We start from the raw sequence: 22,511 nt of genomic DNA on the forward strand, positions 1-22,511 counted from the left end.
TACTCAAGTCGTTTACATCACTTACCTTTTAAATAATCCTTTTCGTGATTGAGAGTGTGAAGTTGACTTTTTTGTTATAAAATCGGCACGCTCGGTATCTTTGAAAACATTCTTTGGCACACTGTGCTCAAAAGGTGGCCTATCTCTGCTCTAGCGGTAAATATGGTGTAGTGAATACATTGTATCGGTGTATTGTAAATATAATAGTAGATGATTAAACTGGAAATATAACTGTTTTTATTGGATAACACAATGAGCATTCGGTCTTAGTGACCCACTTGAGATTGACTGATTCATCGTGGCGCCAATCATCAAACTTTATTTGTTTTCACCAGCTGATACCCTGCTCGCGGGTTTGGGAGCGGACCGGCCCAGCCAGTAGTCGGTGATGGCTGTAGGGAGGTAGGATAGAGGGAGGTAGTGCAGCTTGCAGTCCAAGCCGGGTGCGTAGCGGGTCCAGGGGTGGACAGCGGTCAGGGCGTGCACCATACAGTCTGAGACTTTATACGCCTTTGGACTGGTTGATGTTGCTAATGTCTTCATTGTCCGGACAACTGTTGGGTATATCAAAAGCCAAACACTGATCAATAGTATGCTATTATCTATCTATCTATCTATCTATCTATCTATCTATCTATCTATCTATCTATCTATCTATCATGGCAACCTAAACAAGGTGCGATTTTGCTGCGAGTGCCGAGCAACCAAAAAAAAAAAAAACGCTAAAATCACGGCAAAAAAAAAAATTCAAAATGCAGCACCAAATGCACCTGGCTCTGTGCCACAATTTGCTACGTGTGCTTTATTAGCACGTTTTTTGGTAGCGGACGGGGGCCCATTCATAAAAAACGTGCAACAAAAACACACTAGAAAGCGCGGTTCAGCAGGTGTCGGTGCAGTCCGCTGAGGTATGAATGGAGCCAAAGAATTTAGGTCAGCAGAGGCTACCTATGGTCCCCCCCCCCCTCCCTTCACAGTATTTACTGGTTTACAATGGAATCCTGGCAATCAATAATGTGCTTTCACCGGCACTCGCGGGAGAACAGATCTTTCTCCATCTAGATCTGCTCCCATCCCCATCATGTTGGTACAGAACACTGCAAACCTTACAGTAGTAAAGAGGGCCCTGATGGGGGACCTGATGTAATGGGGGGGACTCTGATGTAATGGAGACCCTGATGGGGGGGGACTCTGATGTGATGCAGACTCTGATGGGGACACTGATGTAAGGGGGGACTCTGATGTGATAGAGACTCTGATGGGGACTTTGATGTAAGGGGGGACTCTGATGGGGACACTGATGTAAGGGGGGACTCTGATGGGGACACTGATGGGGACTCTGCTGTAAGGGGGACTCTGATGTGATGGGACTTTGATGGAGACACTGATGTAAGGGGGGACTCTGATGGGGACACCGATGTAAGGGGGGACTCTGATGGGGACACCGATGTAAGGGGGGACTCTGATGTGATGGAGACTCTGATGGGGACACCGATGTAAGGGGGGACTCTGATGTTATGGAGACTGATGGGGACACTGATGTAAGGGGGGGACTCTGATGGGGACACTGATGTAAGGGGGGACTCTGATGTGATGGAGACTCTGTTGGGGACACTGATGTAAGGGGGGACTCTGATGTGATGGAGACCCTGTTGGGGACACTGATGTAAGGGGGGGACTCTGATGTGATGGAGACTCTGCTGGGGACACTGGTGTAGGGGGTAACCCTGATATAAGGTACTTGGGTAAACAAAATTGTCCAAAGGTAACGCTTTACAGCAGAGCTGTCAAACTCAATTTCTGTGTTGGGCCATATCCGCATTATGGTTGAGCTCTGTATCTGTAAGACTGGATGTCAAGAGCTCCCCCACCATTAGAATTCAACAGTCCCCCTACCCACACTTACATCACAGTGCATAACTCTACCATGTACTGCTATTGGGAAGAAACTGGGGGAGGAGTTGGGAAGCAGAAAGTGCAGGATCTGGAGGAGGGCCAGAGGAGGACTGGGGTCAGCTGCTGGAGTCTACTGAACACTGAGACCAGGGGAAGTGGAAACGGGGGGGGCTGCAGTTGCACAGAGAGGGACAAAATCTGTAGGAGGGGTTCTGTCGGCTGCTGAGATGGGGAGGACAGAGACGACTCTCTCTGCGGCAGAGAGGATAAGCGCAGAATCTGGCAGAGGAGTTCTGTCCTCCTCTCTGCTGCTGATTGAGACAAGATGGGGGTGGAGGTGAGGAGGGTGCCACAGCTGCAGGAGAGGTGCGAGGGCCACCGGAAATGGTCTGGCGGGCCGGATTGGGCCTTGTGTTTGGCATATACACTAAAGAGAGACCCCTTGTGGTTAGTATGCAGCAGGGCAGCTGCTTGGCATGGGACCTGGAAGAAAGTGAACGATTGTTGTAGTAAGGGGAAATACTACAGCGAGTCTCTAATTCCATAGCAGTCTCATAGCTATGGAATATGTATACTTCCATTGGTCCTAGCTAGGCCAATGTAACTATGCCAAAAAAAAACGTACTCAGAGTTCCACTTTAACATGTGAAAGAGATGTGACCTAACACTCCAGCAACATGGTATGTGCCCACATCTTACCCATTTCTATATATCTTTTTATTATAACTTACATTCATTGAAGTAATCCTCTCCATAGCTCTCCTTAACATGCGCCGGCAGCTTTTCCCACAGCCGGGTTATATTATTTATATGAACATCCACGGCAACGGCCGACGCGGTCTTGAAAGCTCCCGGCTCAATGATCGAAACTTTTACCCCGAAATCACGCATCTCCCTCCTGGGGAACAGAAACATTACAAATGATGTGGAAGGTTTCCTATAAATACCACAAAATGATTTTGGATTTTATTAACCAGTACATCGTCAATAAACCGGAGCCATTTTTACATTTTTTTTTTTTTTTACATTACCTTTGCCGTTACTTAAAGTGATTATACAGCTTGCTTTTTAAAATAATAAACATGTGAAACTTGCCTGCTCTGTGTAATGGTTTTGCACAGAGCAGCCCGGATCCTCCTCTTCTCGGGTCCCCCCCCACTAGCTCTCCGGGGCCCATCTTCCTCATTCAGTGCCCCTATAGGAAGCGGCTTCCTATGGGGGCACTTGTGCAGACTCACTCCCGAGCCCTGCTGCCTGCGACCATAGACACAGACAGAGGGGCGTGGCCCCACCCCCGTTCTCTCATCACATAGTTTGATTGACAGCGGCAGGAGACAATAGCTCCCATTGCTACCAATATGCCCTGTGAGGAGGGACAGAGGCAGGAGAGCCGCTGCTATCATGCACAGTGCTGGATCATGATGGGGTTCAGGTAAGTATAGGGGGGAGTAGTAGATAACATATAGTATCTCACAAAAGTAAGTACACCCCTCACATTTTTGTAAATATTTTATTGTATCTTCTCATGTGACAACACTGAAAAAATAACACTTTGCTACAATGTAGTGAGGTGAAAAAACACAAGAGTTTACAACCCCTTTAAAGACTAAACCCTTTTTCTGACTTGGTTTCACATTTTATATATATATATATATATATATATATATATATATATATATATATACAGTAGCTCACAAAAGTGAGTACACCCCTCACTTTATGTAAATATTTTATTCTATCTTTTCATGTGACAACACTGAAGAAATGACACTTGTCTACAATGTAATGTAGTGAGTGTACAGCTTGTATAACAGTGTAAATTTCCTGTCCCCTCAAAATTACTCAACACACAGCCATTCATGTTTAAACCGCTGGCAACAAAAGTGAGTACACCCCTAAGTGAAAATGTCCAAATTGGGCCCAATTAGGCATTTTCCCTCCCCGGTGTCATGTGACTCGTCAGTGTTACAAGGTCTCAGGTGTGAATGGGGAGCAGGTGTGTTAAATTTGGTGTTATCGCTCTCACTCTCTAATACTGGTCACTGGAAGTTCAACATGGCACCTCATGGCAAAGAACTCTCTGAGGATCTGAAAAAAATAATTGTTGCTCTACATAAAGATGACCTAGGCCAGTGATGGCGAACCTTGGCACCCAAGATGTTTTGGAACTACATTTCCCATGATGCTCATGCACTCTGCAGTGTAGGTGAGCATCATGGGAAATGTAGTTCCAAAACATCTGGGGTGCCAAGGTTCGCCATCACTGACCTAGGCTATAAGAAGATTGCCAAGACCCTGAAACTGAGCATCAGCACGGTGGCCATAAAGTGGATTAACAGGACAGGTTCCACCCAGAACAGGCCTCGTCATAGTCCACCAAAGAAGTTGAGGTCACATGCTCAGCGTCATATCCAGAGGTTGTCTTTAGGTAACAGACATATGAGTGTTGCCAGCATTGTTGCAGAGGTTGAAGGGGTGGGGGGTCAGCCTGTCAGTGCTCAGACCATACGCTGCACACTACATTAAATTGGTCTGCATGGCTGTCCTCCCAGAAGGAAGCCTCTTCTAAAGATAATGCACAAGAAAGACCACAAACAGTTTGCTGAAGACAAGCAGACTAAGGACATGGATTACCGGAACCGTTTCCTGTGCTCTGATGACACCAAGATAAACCTATTTGATGTCAGATGGTGACAAGCATGTGTGGCGGCAACCAGGTGAGGAGGACAAAGACAAGTGTGTCTTGCCAAAGCCAAGCATGGTGGTGGGAGTGTCATGGTCTGGGGCTGCAAAAATGCTGCCGGTGTCATGTCAAATAGTGTCCCCCGTCGGATAGTGTCCGCTGTGTACTGCGCATGTGCAGTATACACGACAAGCAGATTCCGAAAATATCCGGAGATGAATGGCGTCTGCGCCGTGAGTCCAGGTTCAAGCCCCACCATCCATGTGGACATAGAGTTAGAATAAAAAGAGCCAAGCAAAGCGAGGCCATGCCGGAAGCGTGGCGAGTGAAGCGAGCCCGCCAGGGGCCCTCTAACTATGTGCAGCCCTATGTCCACTTGGATGGTGGGGCTTGCACCTGGACTCACGGCGCAGGCACCGTTCATCTTCGGAGATTTTCCAAATTTCCTTGTGCTCTGTAATGCGCAAGCGCTGCACTTGCGCAGTACACAGAGGACACTATTCGATAGCCGGACAGAACACTGGCACTGGGGGGCTACAGTTCATTGAGGGAACCATGAATGCCAACATGTACTGTGACATATTGAAGCCAAGCATGATCCCCTACCTTCAGAGACTGGGCTGCAGGGCAGTATTCCAACATGATAACCACCCCAAACACACCTCCAAGACGACCACTGCCTTGCTAAAGAAGAGGGTAAAGGTGATGGACTAGCCAAGCATGTCTCCAGACCTAAACCCCATTGAGCATCTGTTGGCCATCCTTAAAACAGAAGGTGGAGGAGCGCAAGGTCTCTAACATCCACCAGCTCCGTGATGTCATCATGGAGGAGGGGAAGAGGACTCCAGTGACAACCTGTGAAGCTCTGGTGACCTCCATGCCCAAGAGGGTTAAGACAGTGCTGGAAAATAATGGCGGCCACACAAAATATTGACACTTTGGTCCCAATTTGGACATTTTCACTTAGGGGTGTACTCAATTTTGTTGCCAGCGGTTTAGACATTAATGGCTGTGTGTTGAGTTATTTTGAGGGGACGGCAAATTGACACTGTTATACAAGCTGTACACTCACTACTTTACATTGTAGACAAGTGTCATTTCTTCAGTGTTGTCACATGAAAAGATAGAAGAAAAGATTTACAGAAATGTGAGGGGTGTACTCACATTTGTGAGATACTCTATATATAATGTTTTGGATTCTGTGACAGACCTAGCCGGGAGGACTGAATGTGAGCCTCTTGCCGACGGATTATGGGCCCTGGATTTTAAGGGGCACAGGGTGAACGAGAACCCCACTATAATCTGTGCTAGTCAGATTCAATGCTTTATATATGTATATATAATGTGTGTTGTCTCATGCTGTTGGGACACACGCTGTCAGATGCTAATGTCATGAACTCCAGCCACCTGTCTGCTAGCTTGTATAATGTAAATGAGCCTAGTCTGGCACATTATTGTTTGGGCTAATTAACCCTGTGTTGATGTTTATGGTAATGTTTATTGAATTGTTAGTGAGCTAGGAGCCGAAAAGTCTTATCCCTCAGTCAACTAGTCTGAATGGTGATTAGATAATTAGCTCATGCTAATTAGGTTAGGTTTTAGTCACCCCGCTGTATATATTTTGTGTGAGATCTCAAATAAAGGTCATTCCTGATGTCCTCCAAGACTGGTGTCGTCTAGTTATTGGGGGTTCCTATAGCCAGATCCATTGGACTTGTATTCCAGGACTTAGGAAGCGGTATATAGACGGAAACACTCAATCGGAGTGTGGGGGATCGGTTCCGTCACAGATTCGAATTCATTTTCTAGCAAAAAAAAAAAAAACATGAAAGTGTCAGAATAGGCCTGGTCCTTTTACCACTGATCATCGAGATAACTCACCTTAAACTGTCTGAGAAAGCCTCCAGGCCGAATTTTGAAGGACAATATCCTCCACCCACAAAAGCCAATCTCCCAGCGGCACTGGTTACAACGACAATGCGCCCCCGGGCTTTCCTGACAAGAGGCAGCAAGTGCACTGTGACGTCGATGGTCCCAAGAAGGTTCACATCCAGGACCTTGGAGAAGTCTTCTTTTGTTTGCCACTCATTGGGACCCAGAGCAATGGTGAAACCAGCATTGTTCACCAATCCCCAAAGCCCTGTGAGCCATAAGACAGAGTAACGTCAGTACTGAAATCAGCAAACTATCAAAACACTTTATAAATCTATAACAATAAGAATGTTTCTAAAGAAATAAAATAAATCTTAATCCGCGCAAACCTCCTATCACTAAAGTGAATCTACAAACAACAAAATCAATCAACACAAATAAGCTGCTGCTAGCAATGTAAAGTGCTTCCACCTCACTCTATAATCTTAAAACAAATCTTATGCAGCGCAACACGCCTATCAGTAAAATAAAGCGCAAGTGCAAAATATCAAATAACAATAAATATCACATACAGTATATACATGAACTGTGTCAATAAATCGCCAATCGCCCTATTTAGGTCTGCTGTTTGGTCCATTCAGGTGCTGCCTGATCAACAGCTCCCCGGTTCCTGTTCCGTTGCCTGTAACCTGCATTCCTTGTATCCTGCATTCCTGCTTCCTGATCTCCTGACGACCCGGCTTTCTTTGGACATCCCTGACTTCTGCCTGCACCTGACCTTGGCCTGTTTGACTTCGCTCCTGCCTGCTCCTACTGTACCTCTGCTGACCGCCTGTTGCCGAACCCTGCCGGTACCCGGACCTGCCTGCTCTGTTCCTGCTCTGCACCCAGTTTTGCCTGTGTCCTGCCTAATACCTGCTGCTTAGAGTTTCCTGCGGATTCCTGCTCCTGGATCCACACCACAGGCTCTCTTACCACTCCGCACTCTCAGCCACCTGTCTGCTCTATCAGGGGTTGCAAGTCGGACACGTACGGGAGACCACCCTCTGCCCAAGCAGACTCACCGGTCTGGTAAGTGCTAGTCTGACAGTATCAGGCAGCCATGACTGAGCCCGGGCAGGGGGCCTCCCCCATGGATGAGCTATGCAGACACCTGGCTGGTCTGATCCAAGCCGTGAAGAATCTCCAGGAAGGCTACTCAAGGTTGGAGGAGCAAGTTCAAGCCTTGTCCTCCTCATCCAATCCTCAAGGAACCTCTTCCACCGGCCTTTCACCCGCAGCCTCCGTAGTAATGCTTCCTCCTGAGCCACGAGTACCTACGCCCGAAAGATTTTCTGGTGATCGCACCAAGTACCGTGCATTTCGCAATTCTTGTGAACTTTACTTCGCACTGCAGCCCCGGACATTTTCTCTAGAGGCAAATAAGGTGGGCTTTGTGATATCCCTGTTGTCTGGCGAGCCTCAGACCTGGGCCCACCGTCTGCTGGAGCAAAAATCTGGATCCCTGGATAGCCTTGATAATCTCTTTTTGGCCATGTCTCAACTATATGAGGACCCCCAATTGACCGCGACTGCAGAAGCCACACTGCATTCTCTCCAGCAAGGTCGCAGGGCGGCTGAGGACTATACGGTGGAATTCCGCCGTTGGAGTTCCGACACGGATTGGAATGACGCCGCCCTGCGCCACCAATTCCGGATGGGACTTTCTGACCCTCTTAAGGATGAGTTGGCACGGGTGGGAATACCACAAACCCTGGATGAATTAGTCAATCTCTCCATTCAGATTGATCGTCGCTTAAGGGAACGCCAGTCGGAGAGATCCTCCAGCCACTTCCGTCCCACCTGGATGCTCCCCAAGGTTCCCAGCTCTGCTGGTCAGTTTCCTTCCACCTCTTCTGCTCCTGCTCTGGAAGCTCCTGAACCGATGCAGCTCGGTTTGCTTCGGCCCTCACTGACCCCTGAAGAAAAACAGCGCAGACGTACCCACAACCTATGTCTCTACTGTGGGGAACTTGGGCACTATGTCAGGGCTTGCCCCAACAAGACACGTAAGTGTGTTTCCACTTCAACCATGTGTGCCTCTGTTCTGCAAAAACCCAGTTCTCACCTTGCTCTTCTCATCACATTGCAGCTTCCAGGAGGGAATTTTCCAGTGTCAGCCATCATTGACTCCGGAGCATGCAGCTGCTTCATCGACCTGACCTTCGCTGCCAACCATCACATCTCGCTTCTACCCAAGGCTCAGGGGCTTGCTGTTCACCTAGCGGATGGCTCCGCTCTTAGTTCCGGTCCTGTCATGCAAGAGACTGTCCCTTTGCTGGCTACTTCGGGTACCTGTCACCAGGAGCACCTACGTCTGGATGCCATCTCCTCCCCCCTGTTTCCCATTATCCTGGGAATACCCTGGTTGCAGGCCCACAATCCAAGTATTAACTGGACCACAGGAGAAGTTAAGTTTCTTTCTGAGTACTGCCAACAACACTGCTTGGGCCGACCAACCAATGATTCCTCTCAGCTTCTCTGCTTGGATGTTGCTCCGGAATTACATCAGTCCATTCCCGAACCTTATAAAGACTTTCTGGATGTATTCAGCAAGAAAGGGGCAGAGACACTTACCCCCCACAGGCCTTATGACTGCCTTATAGAACTGTTACCAGGCACTGAAGTTCCTTTTGGAAGAAATTTTCCACTAACGGAACAGGAGTTAGGCACGCTGAAAGATTATATTGATGAGAACCTTAAAAAGGGGTTTATCCGTCCTTCTACTTCTTCTGCAGGTGCTGGCATTTTCTTTGTTGAAAAAAAGGACCATTCCCTACGTCCATGCATTGACTATCGGGAATTGAACAAAATAACTGTTAAAAACCGTTATCCTTTACCCCTAGTACCCGAGTTATTCCAAAGGCTGGGGTCTGCAGTCATCTTTTCTAAATTGGATCTTCGCGGAGCTTATAATTTAATCCGTATCCGAGAAGGAGACGAATGGAAGACAGCGTTCCGTACTCGTTTTGGGCACTTCGAGTACATTGTCATGCCCTTCAGGTTGTGTAACGCACCCGCGACCTTTCAACACTTTGTCAACGATATTTTTCGTGACTACCTGGATTTGTATGTAATTGCATACCTGGACGATATCTTAATCTTCTCCTCATCATTGGAGGATCACCGTAGACATGTCCGTAGCATTCTAACTCGACTCAGGTTACACGGGCTCTATGCAAAACTTGAAAAATGTGAGTTTGAACGCCAGTCCATCCAATTCCTGGGCCTGGTTATATCAGTGGAAGGCATCAAGATGGATCCCCAAAAGGTGTCTGCCATTCTGGACTGGCCTGTGCCTGTGGACAAGAAGGGTGTACAGCGCTTCATTGGCTTTTCCAACTTCTACCGGAAGTTCATCAGGGGTTTCTCTGCAATTATTGCTCCCATCACCAAACTGACCAGGCAGGGTACCCGATTCTCTTGGACCCCTGAGGCTCAGGTGGCCTTTGAAAGACTCAAGACGCTATTTACTTCTGCCTCTATCCTAAAACATCCGGATCCAGCTTTGCCCTTCGTCCTTGAGGTTGATGCGTCAGAAATCGCCGTGGGGGCAGTGCTCTCTCAGCAGCAGGGTGCCAAGGCCCTTCTCTTTCCGGTGGCGTTCTTTTCCCGTAAACTCTCGTCATCCGAAAGAAACTATGACGTTGGAGACCGAGAACTTCTGGCCATTAAGGCGGCTGTGGAGGAATGGCGTTATCTATTGGAGGGAATATTTGAGAACTGCCAAAAGACTTAGACCACGGCAAGCCAGATGGGCTCTTTTTTTTTCCAGATTCCAATTTCACATTACCTATAGACCTGGTTCCAAGAATGTTAAGCCGGATGCGTTGTCGCGCATGTTTTCTGACCCTGAAAAGACTCTGCCTCCTGATACAATCCTCCCTTCTGGGAACTTCCTGCTCCTCCAAGGGGACCTTATCTCCCGGATCAGACAGGCTTCTGTGGGAATGCCCCTGGTCCCTGAAGTCAGCTGTAGTGAGGGTTTGTTCTGGCATAAAGGCAAAATTGTGGTTCCTGAAGCCTTGAAGGTGAACGTGTTGGAGCTCTGCCACGACCATAAGATGGCCGGACACTTTGGTACCCTGAAGACTGCCGAATTGGTCCAGCGCACCTTCTGGTGGCCTCAACTGCTTAAGGATTGTAAGGACTATGTGGACTCTTGTAGCACTTGTGCCCGAAGTAAAAACAGCCAGACACGGGCTTGTGGTCTACTGGAACCTTTGCCTGTCCTCGAGAGACCGTGGAAAATGATATCAATGGACTTTATTGTGGAACTTCCCCCATCCGAGGGGTTCTCTACCATCTTTGTTGTAGTGGATAGATTGTCCAAAATGGCTCACTTCCTCCCGATGAGGGGCACCCCCTCGGCAATGGAGACGGCCAAGATCTTTGTCAAGGAAATTGTGAGGCTGCATGGGGTCCCGGCGAGTATTGTGTCTGATCGTGGTGTCCAATTTACTTCAAGGTTCTGGAAGGCGCTCTGCGGGTCCCTGGAAATTGAATTGGCATTTTCATCTGCCTATCACCCCCAGACAAATGGACAAACGGAAAGAACTAATCAGTCCCTGGAGCAGTACATCCGCTGTTTTTCTTCTTTTTCGCAAGATGACTGGGTCTCGCTACTACCTATGGCGGAGTTCCCATATAACAACTCCTTACATTCCACCATCAATCAGACACCGTTTTTTGCCAATTACGGCTTCCACCCAGCTTTTTTACCTAGTTCTATTCCAGAATGTACTGCTCCTGCAGTTTCCGAGACTTTGGATATCTTCTCCAATAACAACAAACTCCTAAAGGAGACTATGGCCAAGTCCCAGGAATACTATAAACGGATGTTTGACAAGAAGAGACGTGGAGAACTTGTTCTGACGCCCGGCGACCAAGTATGGTTATCCACAGCTGACCTAAAGATGGCCTGTCCCTCCAGGAAATTAGGCCCTAAATTCATGGGCCCTTTCGCAGTAAAGAGGAAAATAAATGAAGTTGCCTACGAACTTAACCTACCTGATTCTCTTAGAGTGCACCCGGTCTTTCACGTGACCCTATTGAAACACGTTACCCCAAACCCCTTTGCTGGCCGCACTACTGGCCCACCCGAACCTGTTATGGTGGACAACGAAGAGGAGTTTGAGGTCAAAGCAATTCTTGATTGTAGGAAGAAGGGTAATGTAACCCAGTACCTCATCAAATGGAAAGGGTATGGCCCTGAGGACAACCGCCAGGTTTCCAGATCGGCCCACTTGGGCAGCCGGAGTCTGCCCTTAAGGAGGGGGCACTGTCAGGGACGTTATCTGGATGGTCGCGGTGCTGCTCGCGCTGGTGTGCGCCGATGTGCGGCGGTGCGTGCGGGTGTGCGCGTTCCTGTGAGCGCGGTGGTGCATGCTCCTGCGGGCGCTGGTGCTGGCCGGTGTGCGCCCATGCGTGCTCCTGCTGCCACCGGTGCGCGTTGATGCGCACCAGTGCGCGCTGTTGTGTGCGCTTCGGGTGACGCTGGCGTCCGTGCTGGCGCTCGGGTGCGCGCGCGCCTATGCCTGCACCCGTGCGCGGCGCTTGGCGCCAATCGCCCTATTTAGGTCTGCTGTTTGGTCCATTCAGGTGCTGCCTGATCAACAGCTCCCCGGTTCCTGTTCCATTGCCTGTAACCTGCATTCCTTGTATGCTGCATTCCTGCTTCCTGATCTCCTAACGACCCGGCTTTCTTTGGACTTCGCTCCTGCCTGCTCCTACTGTACCTCTGCTGACCGCCTGTTGCCGAACCCTGCCTGTACCCGGACCTGCCTGCTCTGTTCCTGCTCTGCACCCAGTTTTGCCTGTGTCCTGCCTAATACCTGCTGCTTAGAGTTTCCTGCGGATTCCTGCTCCTGGATCCACACCACAGGCTCTCTTACCACTCCGCACTCTCAGCCACCTGTCTGCTCTATCAGGGGTTGCAAGTCGGACACGTACGGGAGACCACCCTCTGCCCAAGCAGACTCACTGGTCTGGTAAGTGCTAGTCTGACAGGTTGTCACTGGAGTCCTCTTCCCCCTCCTCCATGATGACATCACAGAGCTGGTGGATGTTAGAGACCTTGTGCTCCTCCACCTTCCGTTTGAGGATGTCCCACAGATGATCAATAGGGTTTAGGTCTGGAGACATGCTTGGCCAGTCCATCACCTTTACCCTCAGCTTCTTTAGCAAGGCAGTGGTCATCTTGGGGGTGTGTTTGGGGTGGTTATCATGTTGGAATACTGCCCTGCGGCCCAGTCTCTGAAGGGAGGGGATCATGCTCTGCTTCAGAATGTCACAGTACATGTTGGCATTCTTGGTTCCCTCAATGATCTGTAGCTCCCCAGTGCTGGCAGCACTCATGCAGCCCCAGACCATGACACCCCCACCACCATGCTTGACTGTAGACAAGACACACTTGTCTTTGTACAACTCACCTGGTTGCCCCCACACACGCTTGTCACCATCTGACACCAAATAAGTTTATCTTGGTCTCATCAGACCACAGGACATGGTTCCAGTAATCCATGTCCTTAGTCTGCTTGTCTTCAGCAAACTATTTGCGGGCTTTCTTGTGCATCATCTTTAGAAGAGGCTTCCTTCTGGGATGACAGCCATGCAGACCAATTTGATGCAGTGTGCGGCGTATGGTCTGAGCACTGACAGGCTGACCCCCACCCCTTCAACCTCTGCAGTAAGGCTGGCAGCACTCATACGTCTGTAGCACTGACACCCGAAGGAGCTGCTGGTTTTATTGGGCTTACCGTTACCTTCTTGAATGCCTCTCCATCTAGGGTTTCCCGTGGTAGATGGCCCAAAGCAATGTGAAAACTGACACTGAATCTTCTTTTGGGTTATTTATTTCAAGCAGAAACAGAGTCTCTCAGTTTAGGGTAGAGGGTTAGGAATAGGTTCAGGTACTTTGAACTGCAAAAATGGAAAGTCTCTTATAGAAAAAATCCAGAGAATAGCAACCATTTCACAGTTGGATTTTACAACCTCCGGATAGACCTCCTCTCACTAGGCCTAGCAGCCGGTAGGGTGCTAAGTAAACTCTCTGCCACAGACTTGAGCGTAGATTTGAGAAAGTCTCTACCACAGAGTTGATCGTAGACAAATTTAAAGAGCTATCATAAGGTACCAGTATCTCTCAGCCGATCCAGCGATACTGTATGGTTGCAGATCCATGTAGTGTCCTTCAACTGAGCTCCTTCAGAGAAGCCTGGCCTGCACGCGGCCTTCTCCTGAAGAGTCCTCCCCTGGGGTTTTTCCATTTGCTGGGCCTCTCCCTTAGATGAGACGGCACAGGACCACCTTTGGACCAGCAGGCCCCAAAATACATCCAGTCCTGTCCCTGTAGTTACGCTGCCCAGGGCCGTCTTTAAGGCAGGGCAAAAGGGGCAGCTGCCCTGGGCCCTGTCATTGTTGTGGGGCCCAAAGCACCTGCCTCATACTTGCCAACTAACTCAGTTTACATTCCCTTGTGTTGCTACTAATGCTGCCCAGCTCTGCCCTATTGTTGTGTACAGATGACTCACCTGCAGACCCTGTGTTTACATGTAAATACTGGCATTCATATGTAAATAGCAGTGACATGCATATGGAAATAGCTGAGGCCAACTGCATTGATATGTAAATAAAGGCAGCATTCATAGGTATAGCATACCCTCCTGCAGTGAGGAGAAGATGTGCTGTAACCTATAGCAACCAGTGAGCAGTATTACTGTACAGCAATCTCTAGCAGCCAATCAACAAGCAGAAATGTGCTGTAACCTCTAGCAATAATCAGTGAGCCTTAAGGAGTGCTTTAACCTCTAGCAACCAGTCAGTAAGCAGTAATGATATGCTGTAACCTCTGGCAACCAATCGCAATCGCAATCGCTGCCTGATCTGATACAGTAAACTGATTTTAAGTCTAGCTGCTATTTATTGTATGACTCAGAGAAGGTGGAGAGCGAAATTGCATGGGGAAAGGGGGGCTCTAAGAAAATTTTTGCGCAGGGTCCAATCAATATTAAAGACAGCCCTGATGCTGACTCAGGCTAGCCAGCCCCAAGACCTGAAAACGCATGGTTCCGTACCCCAGGTCAGGAGGACCAGAACCAAACAGGCAGAAAATATTCTCCGCAACGGAACCCCGAAGCACGTGAAGTCGGTACCTTAAATACCACCTCCCAGAATGCACAGCAGGAGAACACTCCCACTGGGCTGGTTCCAAAAGAAACGTGGCATTCAATACACCCAGCTAGACTGCATTCTTACTCTTGCCAGCGGTGACAGCGACACCTGTGGTCAAGGAGAACCCAGTGCAACCCAGCTGGACTGGTACTGAAACCTTAAATTTAGTAAATTAGCCCCAAAACCAAACTAACAAAATATACAACATCTAGTGCTCTCCGCATGTTAAAATGTATTATCATTAAAAACTATGATTACACTTACAAAAATGGCACTTGAGCCGTGCCAGCTGGATAAGGCTCGTACAATTGTGTCGGCTAACCGTCGTGTAGCTGAGGACAGCCACGGGATGACATAAGCGATCCGGCTCCTCCCCCCCCCATACGTGTTACGTCCTGAGGTGTGGACTTCCTCAGTAGGGGATGTAACATGTATAGGGGGAGGAGCTGGTTCGCTTACGTCATCCCACGGCCACCCAGAAGCACCAGTGGGGGATCAGAGAAGAGGAAGATTGAGGCTGCTCTGTGCGAAACCATTACACAGAGCATGTATGTATGATATATTTATTTTAAAGGAAAAAAATTTGAACTAATTTAAAGTGGTTGTAAACCCCTTTTCAGAACGTGTACCTATAGGTAAGCCTAGAATAAGGCTTACCTATAGGTACTGTAAATATCTCCTAAATGTGTGCTCTTTAGGAGATATTTACCTTGAAACGCGCCGATGATGTCATCAGCGCATGCGCTGTGAAGAAACGGCCCTCCGTGCAGCTTCTTTCCAAGCGAGTGTCGTGACTGGCGGTTCTTGCCAGTCACACAGCCGGAGTCCGTGGTCCTGGAAGAAAGAGGGGCGAAGATGGACGCGGCCTCCATCGGGGACAGCGCTGGCTTCGTTTGCAGGTAAGAGCCACTTAATGGGCTAGTATGCAATGTAAACTAGCCCATTATGCTTTTACTTTGCAGGGAACAAAAGAGGAAGTAAAACCCATCAGGGTTTATGACCTCTTTAGGAAAATCTTCCTGTCCAAAGAAGCGATTGCACTGTAAAGTCTGTTACATTCCTGTCTGGGTGTGGCAGAGACTAATACAGACATTTTTATGAGTCTGAATCACAATAAGGATGCTGTTGTACCTGCCATACCCTATTTTCTTGCACACATCACCCCCCCCCCCCCCCCACACACACACACACACTTTCCTTCCACCTTTCTGTCATCCCTGCTCTTATACCCTCTGCAGTTCTCTCCAGCATTAACTGTCACCACCCTCTGCCCTCCTTTCCTGCACCTAGCCAATGCATGAAAAGTGATCTGCAATGGATTCGTTTTCCAGAGTGCAGATAAGCAGCCGCTGCCTGTTAGACATTTAGGAAGTGATCCTGCGGACCTCCTGAATGCCTGCTCTTGTTTGTATTTTTTCTGCTCAACAGCAGTTTATAAGGGGACTGAAGTGTTTGGCTCCTGATTGCAGCGCAGCACCGGTCAGCTTGGCACGCCGCATTAAATATGCCACAGTGCAAAGCATTGCAAAACAGCTGCTGGTTACCCTTTAGGTGGGTAGCCAGGGAGCGGTAAAACTGCAGCTAAGCTGCCTGCCTGAGAGGCAGGCTCTTGAATTTGCATTTTTTTTTTTGCTATTGCTTGAATAAAGAATACAAATAAAACTATCAGTGAAAATGTAAGAAATTTTATTTTAGCTCCCCTTGCATGCCCTTACAATGATATAAAAGAATAAGACTCGAAATGAGTCAGTTTTCTGTAAAGCATATATGGGAGAAATAAAAACTACCTTCATTTCCAACAATGCTTGATATCCATTCGGCAGCAGAGCTCACACTTTTGCTGTCGCTGATATCCAGGATTCTTGTCCTCAGTCTGCTGGAGGTCTCTTTCTTCAGATTTTCGGCGCCCGTCTCCGTCAGACAAGAAGCCAGGACCTTCATTCCACGTTTGTCCAGCTGCTTAGCCAGCAAGTTCCCAAATCCAGAATCGCATCCGGTGATGAAGACATATTTGTCGGTGAGATTCTCCAGTATCTGGCTCTGCCTGTACCACCTGTACAGAAGAATCAAACCCAACGCCACCAGCAGGGGGAGCCACAAGATGCACATTTGTGCTGCAATAAAATATATTGATGTAGCTGAACTCCAGGATGATAGAAAAGTAGCAAATTATTGCAACTATGTAAGTAATCATTTATACATAATGAAATACATTTTGCAAATGCAAGCATTGTAAGTACAGTGGAACCTTGAATTACGAGCATAATTTGTTCCAGAAGAATGCTTGTAATCCAAAGCACTCGTATATCAAAGCAAGTTCCCCCATAGAAGTCAATGGAAACTCAGATAATTTGTTCCACAGTGACTTCTATGGTATGCAATACTGCATGTGGCCAGAGGTGGGGGGGCGCTAGAGACACTAGGAAACCAATCTGAGCTGCTCGGATGCACTCGGAAACATTCGGAGATTGTCGGAAACACTTAGGAACAGAGTGTTTCCAAGTGCATCTGAGCGGCTCCGAATGTTCCCAGTGTCAGTCCAGCCTGCAACCAGCTCCTGTCTGGTTACCCAAGGGTCATCAGTCATTTCAGCTTTGTGATTCCCAGTTTACTCCAGCACCTCCTCACAACTGTATGCTGAGCCCCCTCACACCTGTATGCTCTCAGCCCCCCTCCTCACACCTGTACGCTCTCAACCCCTCACACCTGTATGCTCTCAGCCCCTGCACACCTGTACACTCTCAGCCCCTCACACCTGTACACTCTCAGCCCCCCTCACACCTATACGCTCTCAGCCCCCCTCCTCACACCTGTATACTCTCAGCCCCCCTCCTCACACCTGTATGCTCTCAGCCCCCCTCCTCATACCTGTACGCTCTCAGCCCCTCACACCTGTACGCTCTCAGCCCCCCTCCTCACACCTGTACACTCTCAGCCCCTCACACCTGTATGCTCTCAGCCCCCCTCCTCACACCTGTACGCTCTCAACCCCTCACACCTGTATGCACTCAGCCCCCCTCCTCACAACTGTACGCTCTCAGCCCCTCACACCTGTACGCTCTCAGCCCCTCACACCTGTACACTCTCAGCCCCCCTCCTCACACCTGTATGCTCTCAACCCCTCACACCTGTATGCACTCAGCCCCCCTCCTCACAACTGTACGCTCTCAGCCCCTCACATCTGTACGCTCTCAGCCCCTCACACCTGTACACTCTCAGCCCCTCACACCTGTACACTCTCAGCCCCTCACACCTTTACGCTCTCAACCCCCCTCCTCACACCTATACGCTCTCAGCCCCCCTCCTCACACCTGTACACTCTCAGCCCCTCACACCTGTATGCTCTCAGCCCCCCTCCTCACACCTGTACGCTCTCAGCCCCTCACACCTGTATGCTCTCAGCCCCCCACACCTGTACGCTCTCAGCCCCTCACACCTGTACGCTCTCAGCCCCCCTCCTCACACCTGTACGCTCTCAGCCCCCCTCCTCACACCTGTACACTCTCAGCCCCTCACACCTGTATGCTATCAGGCCCCCTCCTCACACCTGTATGCTCTCAGCCCCTCACGTACGCTCTCAGCCCCTCACACCTGTACGCTCTCAGCCCCTCACACCTGTACGCTCTCAGCCCCCCTCCTCACACCTGTACGCTCTCAGCCCCTCACACCTGTATGCTCTCAGGCCCCCTCCTCACACCTGTACGCTCTCAACCCCTCACACCTGTATGCTCTCAGCTCCCCTCCTCACACCTGTACGCTCTCAGCCCCTCACACCTGTACGCTCTCAGCCCCTCACACCTGTACGCTCTCAGCCCCCCTCCTCACACCTGTATGCTCTCAGCCCCTCACGTACGCTCTCAGCCCCTCACACCTGTACGCGCTCAGCCCCCCTCCTCACACCTGTACACTCTCAGCCCCTCACACCTGTATGCTATCAGGCCCCCTCCTCACACCTGTACGCTCTCAGCCCCTCACACCTGTACGCTCTCAGCCCCCCTCCTCACACCTGTATGCTCTCAGCCCCTCACGTACGCTCTCAGCCCCTCACACCTGTACGCTCTCAGCCCCCCTCCTCACACCTGTACACTCTCAGCCCCTCACACCTGTATGCTATCAGGCCCCCTCCTCACACCTGTATGCTCTCAGCCCCTCACGTACGCTCTCAGCCCCTCACACCTGTACGCTCTCAGCCCCTCACACCTGTACGCTCTCAGCCCCCCTCCTCACACCTGTACGCTCTCAGCCCCTCACACCTGTATGCTCTCAGGCCCCCTCCTCACACCTGTACGCTCTCAACCCCTCACACCTGTATGCTCTCAGCTCCCCTCCTCACACCTGTACGCTCTCAGCCCCTCACACCTGTACGCTCTCAGCCCCTCACACCTGTACGCTCTCAGCCCCCCTCCTCACACCTGTATGCTCTCAGCCCCTCACGTACGCTCTCAGCCCCTCACACCTGTACGCGCTCAGCCCCCCTCCTCACACCTGTACGCTCTCAACCCCTCACACCTTTATGCTGATAACCTACCTTTAATCCCCTCCCTTACCCTAACAAAAAATAATAATAAATTAATCATTTAAAAAAAAAAAAAATGATGGAAAAGCTGAAATACCTATCAACAAATGATGCAGCAGATGATAGTTTTCTCTATTGGCTAATAAAAAAAACCAAAGCTAAAATAAACACTGTATAAAAGGCCCAAATTGCGCATAAAAGAATGCCAAAAATCACACATAGAAACGCTTAGGTGTGAATGCAGCCTTAGAACAGCAGTATATAGAGAAGCCTTGATGTGGGCACTGCCACGTATGCATATATGTTTGCCAATGTGTGCAAAACGAAACCCTCTGTTTTTTTACGTGAATTGTTAGACGGGGCCAATTTGCTTGTCTTGCAGACTGGCTGGTAAGTGCGCTGGGAAATATTTTTGTTTGTACACCAGCCAGTCCCCTGGAGCCTGATCCTGTGATCTTCACGTTCCCGAGTCTGTATCCTGCTCCAGTGCCCTGTGTACTCCTACCAACATTCTTCCCTCACCACCATGTCGCCCTCTGCACTTCACTCAGTTAAGCCTAGAGTACACAGGATCAGAGTATTGGATGAATGGTCATCTGCTTTATTTTTTTTTTGCATGCTAGTCTCCATATCAAAAACCAAAAGGTCATTAACCACTTGCCGACTGCCGCACGCCGTTATACGTCGGTACAATGGCAGCGGTGAGCAAAACGGGTGTACCTGTACGCCCCCTTTAATTAGCGGGGCTATCGGGCGCGCGCTCGCCCGCCCCGTACAGGGTGACCGTGCCCACGGAACCGGCTGACCCGATGTCTCAGTCTCCCGGCGATCGTGTCACGGAGCCGCAGAACAGGGGGAAGTGCCTATGTAAAAAAAAAAAGGATTTCCCCGTTCTGCCTTGTGACATGGCAGAGATCACTGCTCCCTGTCATCGGGAGCAGTGATCGCTGTCATGTGAGTTGTAGCCCCTCCCCCCCACAGTTAGAATCACTCCCTAGGACACACTTAACCCCTTGATTGCCCCCCTAGTGTTTAACCCCCTTCCCTGCCAGTGTCATTTACACAGTAATCAGTGCATTTTTATAGCACTGATTGCTGTATAAATGACAATGGTCCCAAAAATGTGTCAAAAGTGTCCGATGTGTCCGCCGTAATGTCGCAGTCACAATAAAAATCGGTAGTAAAAAAAAAAAAATCATAATAAAAATGCTATAAAACTATCCCCTATTTTGTAGACGCTATAACTTTTGTGCAAACCAATAAATATACGCTTATTGCGTTTTTTTTTTTATCAAAAATATGTAGAAGAATACGTATTGACCTAAACTGAGGAAAAAATTAGTTTTTTTTATATATTTTTGGGGATATTTATTATAGCAAAAAGTACAAAATATTGCTTTTTTTTTTCAAAATCGTCGCTCTTTTTTTGTTTATAGAGCAAAAAAGAAAAACCGCAGAGGTGATCAAATACCACCAACAGAAAGCTCTATTTGTGCGGAAAAAAGGACGCCAATTTTGTTTGGGTGCAACGCCGCGCGACCGCGCAATCGTCATTTAAAGCGACGCAGTGCCGAACCGCAAAAGAAATGCTCTGGTCAGGAAGGGGGTAAGTTGTTCCGGTGCTGAAGCAGTTAAAGTTGCAAAAATTCTCGTAACTTCATAAGACAGAATAAAACTTCAGAAGTGATGTCATGCACTGTATTGTATGCATTCTCTCATGCATGGTCTTGGTCAGGGCCGGTGCTACCACTAGGCAAACTAGGCAGCCTCCTAGGGCGCACTTCTGCCTGGGGGCGCCGGGGCCACTGGTGTTCCTACTCTCTTCTCTCTGCAGCAAGCATCAGCAGGCAGCCGCCTTTGCACATAGTGTCAGAGGTGCTGCGGCGGCGGAGGACTGTGTCTGTGGCCCGACTCCCGAATGAATGGAAGCAAGCAAACATTCATTGATGGGCGCTGGTGAGGCTGCATTTGATGGGCGCTGGTGAGGCTGCATTTGATGGGCGCTGGTGAGGCTGCATTGATGGGCGCTGGTGAGGCTGCATTTGATGGGCGCTGGTGAGGCTGCATTTGATGGGCGCTGGTGAGGCTGAATTTGATGGGCGCTGGTGAGGCTGCCTTGATGGGCGCTGGTGAGGCTGCATTTGATGGGCGCTGGTGAGGCTGCCTTTGATGGGTGCTGGTGAGGCTGCATTTGATGGGCGCTTCATTAAAAAGATGGGGTATACATGGGCAGGGGAAAGGGGATGGAGTCAGCAGTGGAGCCAGAGGCGGCAAAATTAGGTTTTGCCTAGAGTGTCAAAAATCCTTGCACCAGCCCTGGTCTTGGTCACACCATTTTATTCCCCCTCATAAATACTATATTGCTCCAGTGCTGCAAGGAACTTAATTTCCTGTGTGCTTTCCTTGTGTTTTCTGAGTCCCGTATTTCAATATAAAATCCCCTTTGGGATTATAAAAAACGAATTCTGAAAAATCATGCATTCAGCAGACAGGATCCCCCATGCTGTACAAGCCCTCTGAAAAGCGGTCAATTGCAAATCGCTTTTCTGAAGGGCAGCAGTCCGTGCCCACCCATTCGATAGATCACACACTGATGTCTTTTCAGGAAAGCCAACTAAACAGACGTATTGCTCAGTATTTATACTCGGAAGATCTCTAGATGAAAGCTTAGAAAGAAGACCTCCGTACCTGGTCACCTGTAGAGGTGGATATGAACAGGAGGGTTCCTGGGCCTCACGAGCGACGTTGCGCCTCCAACGGACGAAGTCTTGGCGCCGCGTTCCTCCAGAAGGGAAATTCTGTCCTTGTTGGGAGAACGCAAACTGCCTGCCCAGCAGAGAGGGGCGGGGAAGCTGGAAGTAGTCAGCCTGTATTTATTTTGGAACGAATAAAAAAAAAAAAAAAAAGAAAAAAAAAAACTTTTGCAAAACATATCAAGCGCCATCGGCATCCAGAGTCACAAGGACTTGGAACACAAGTATGCTGGGGGTTGGGCGTATATCGTATATTCTGTATCCTGCTATAACTGCGCCTGCACCCGGCACCTCTGTGTTTATGCTGTGGAGTTTTATATCACGTTTAAGTGACTTTACAGGGGCTTAGTGGGGAGTAACTCTGCCTTGCAGCACTGGGGTCCCTGGTTCAATCCCTGGTTTATGAGGACACTTTCTGCATGAAGCGTGCTTGTGCGGGTTTCCTCCCACGCGCCAAAGCCGTGCTGGGATGTTAATTGGCTGCTTTCCAAATTGGCCCTTGTGTGTGCGTGGATAGAGACTTTAGATTGTAAACTCCCTGAGCGGACTGATGTACCGTATACACTGGAGTATAAGCCAA

General features: G+C 49.2%; 1 protein-coding gene across 1 annotated transcript; it reads right to left on the reverse strand.

Moving 5' to 3' along the window:
* Positions 1-214: 214 nt before the first annotated feature.
* Positions 215-21,989, reverse strand: LOC143981621 (retinol dehydrogenase 7-like). The gene is made up of 5 exons (XM_077479613.1): positions 21,867-21,989; positions 16,450-16,776; positions 6,461-6,719; positions 2,628-2,794; positions 215-554 (listed from the first exon to the last, which is right to left on the reverse strand). The coding sequence occupies exons 2-5, from the start codon at positions 16,769-16,771 to the stop codon at positions 319-321; spliced, it is 984 nt and encodes a 327-aa protein (XP_077335739.1). The 5' UTR covers positions 16,772-16,776; positions 21,867-21,989; the 3' UTR covers positions 215-318.
* Positions 21,990-22,511: the final 522 nt, after the last annotated feature.

This window comes from Lithobates pipiens, unplaced genomic scaffold (assembly GCF_037356315.1).
Source record: "Lithobates pipiens isolate NorthernLeopardFrog02 unplaced genomic scaffold, aLitPip1_a1.2 Scaffold_16, whole genome shotgun sequence".
Classification (NCBI taxonomy): Eukaryota; Metazoa; Chordata; class Amphibia; order Anura; family Ranidae; genus Lithobates; species Lithobates pipiens.

Bases quoted from the DNA above. Each gene is read 5' to 3' on its own strand.
- LOC143981621 (XM_077479613.1), bottom strand. From the start codon at position 16,771: ATGTGCATCTTGTGGCTCCCCCTGCTGGTGGCGTTGGGTTTGATTCTT. The intron at 2,795-6,460 runs GTGAGTTATCTC...TCTGTTCCCCAG, and splicing joins GCTTTCTCAGACAGTTTAAG to GAGGGAGATGCGTGATTTCG. The intron at 555-2,627 runs GTAAGTTATAAT...TATACCCAACAG, and splicing joins AGAGGATTACTTCAATGAAT to TTGTCCGGACAATGAAGACA.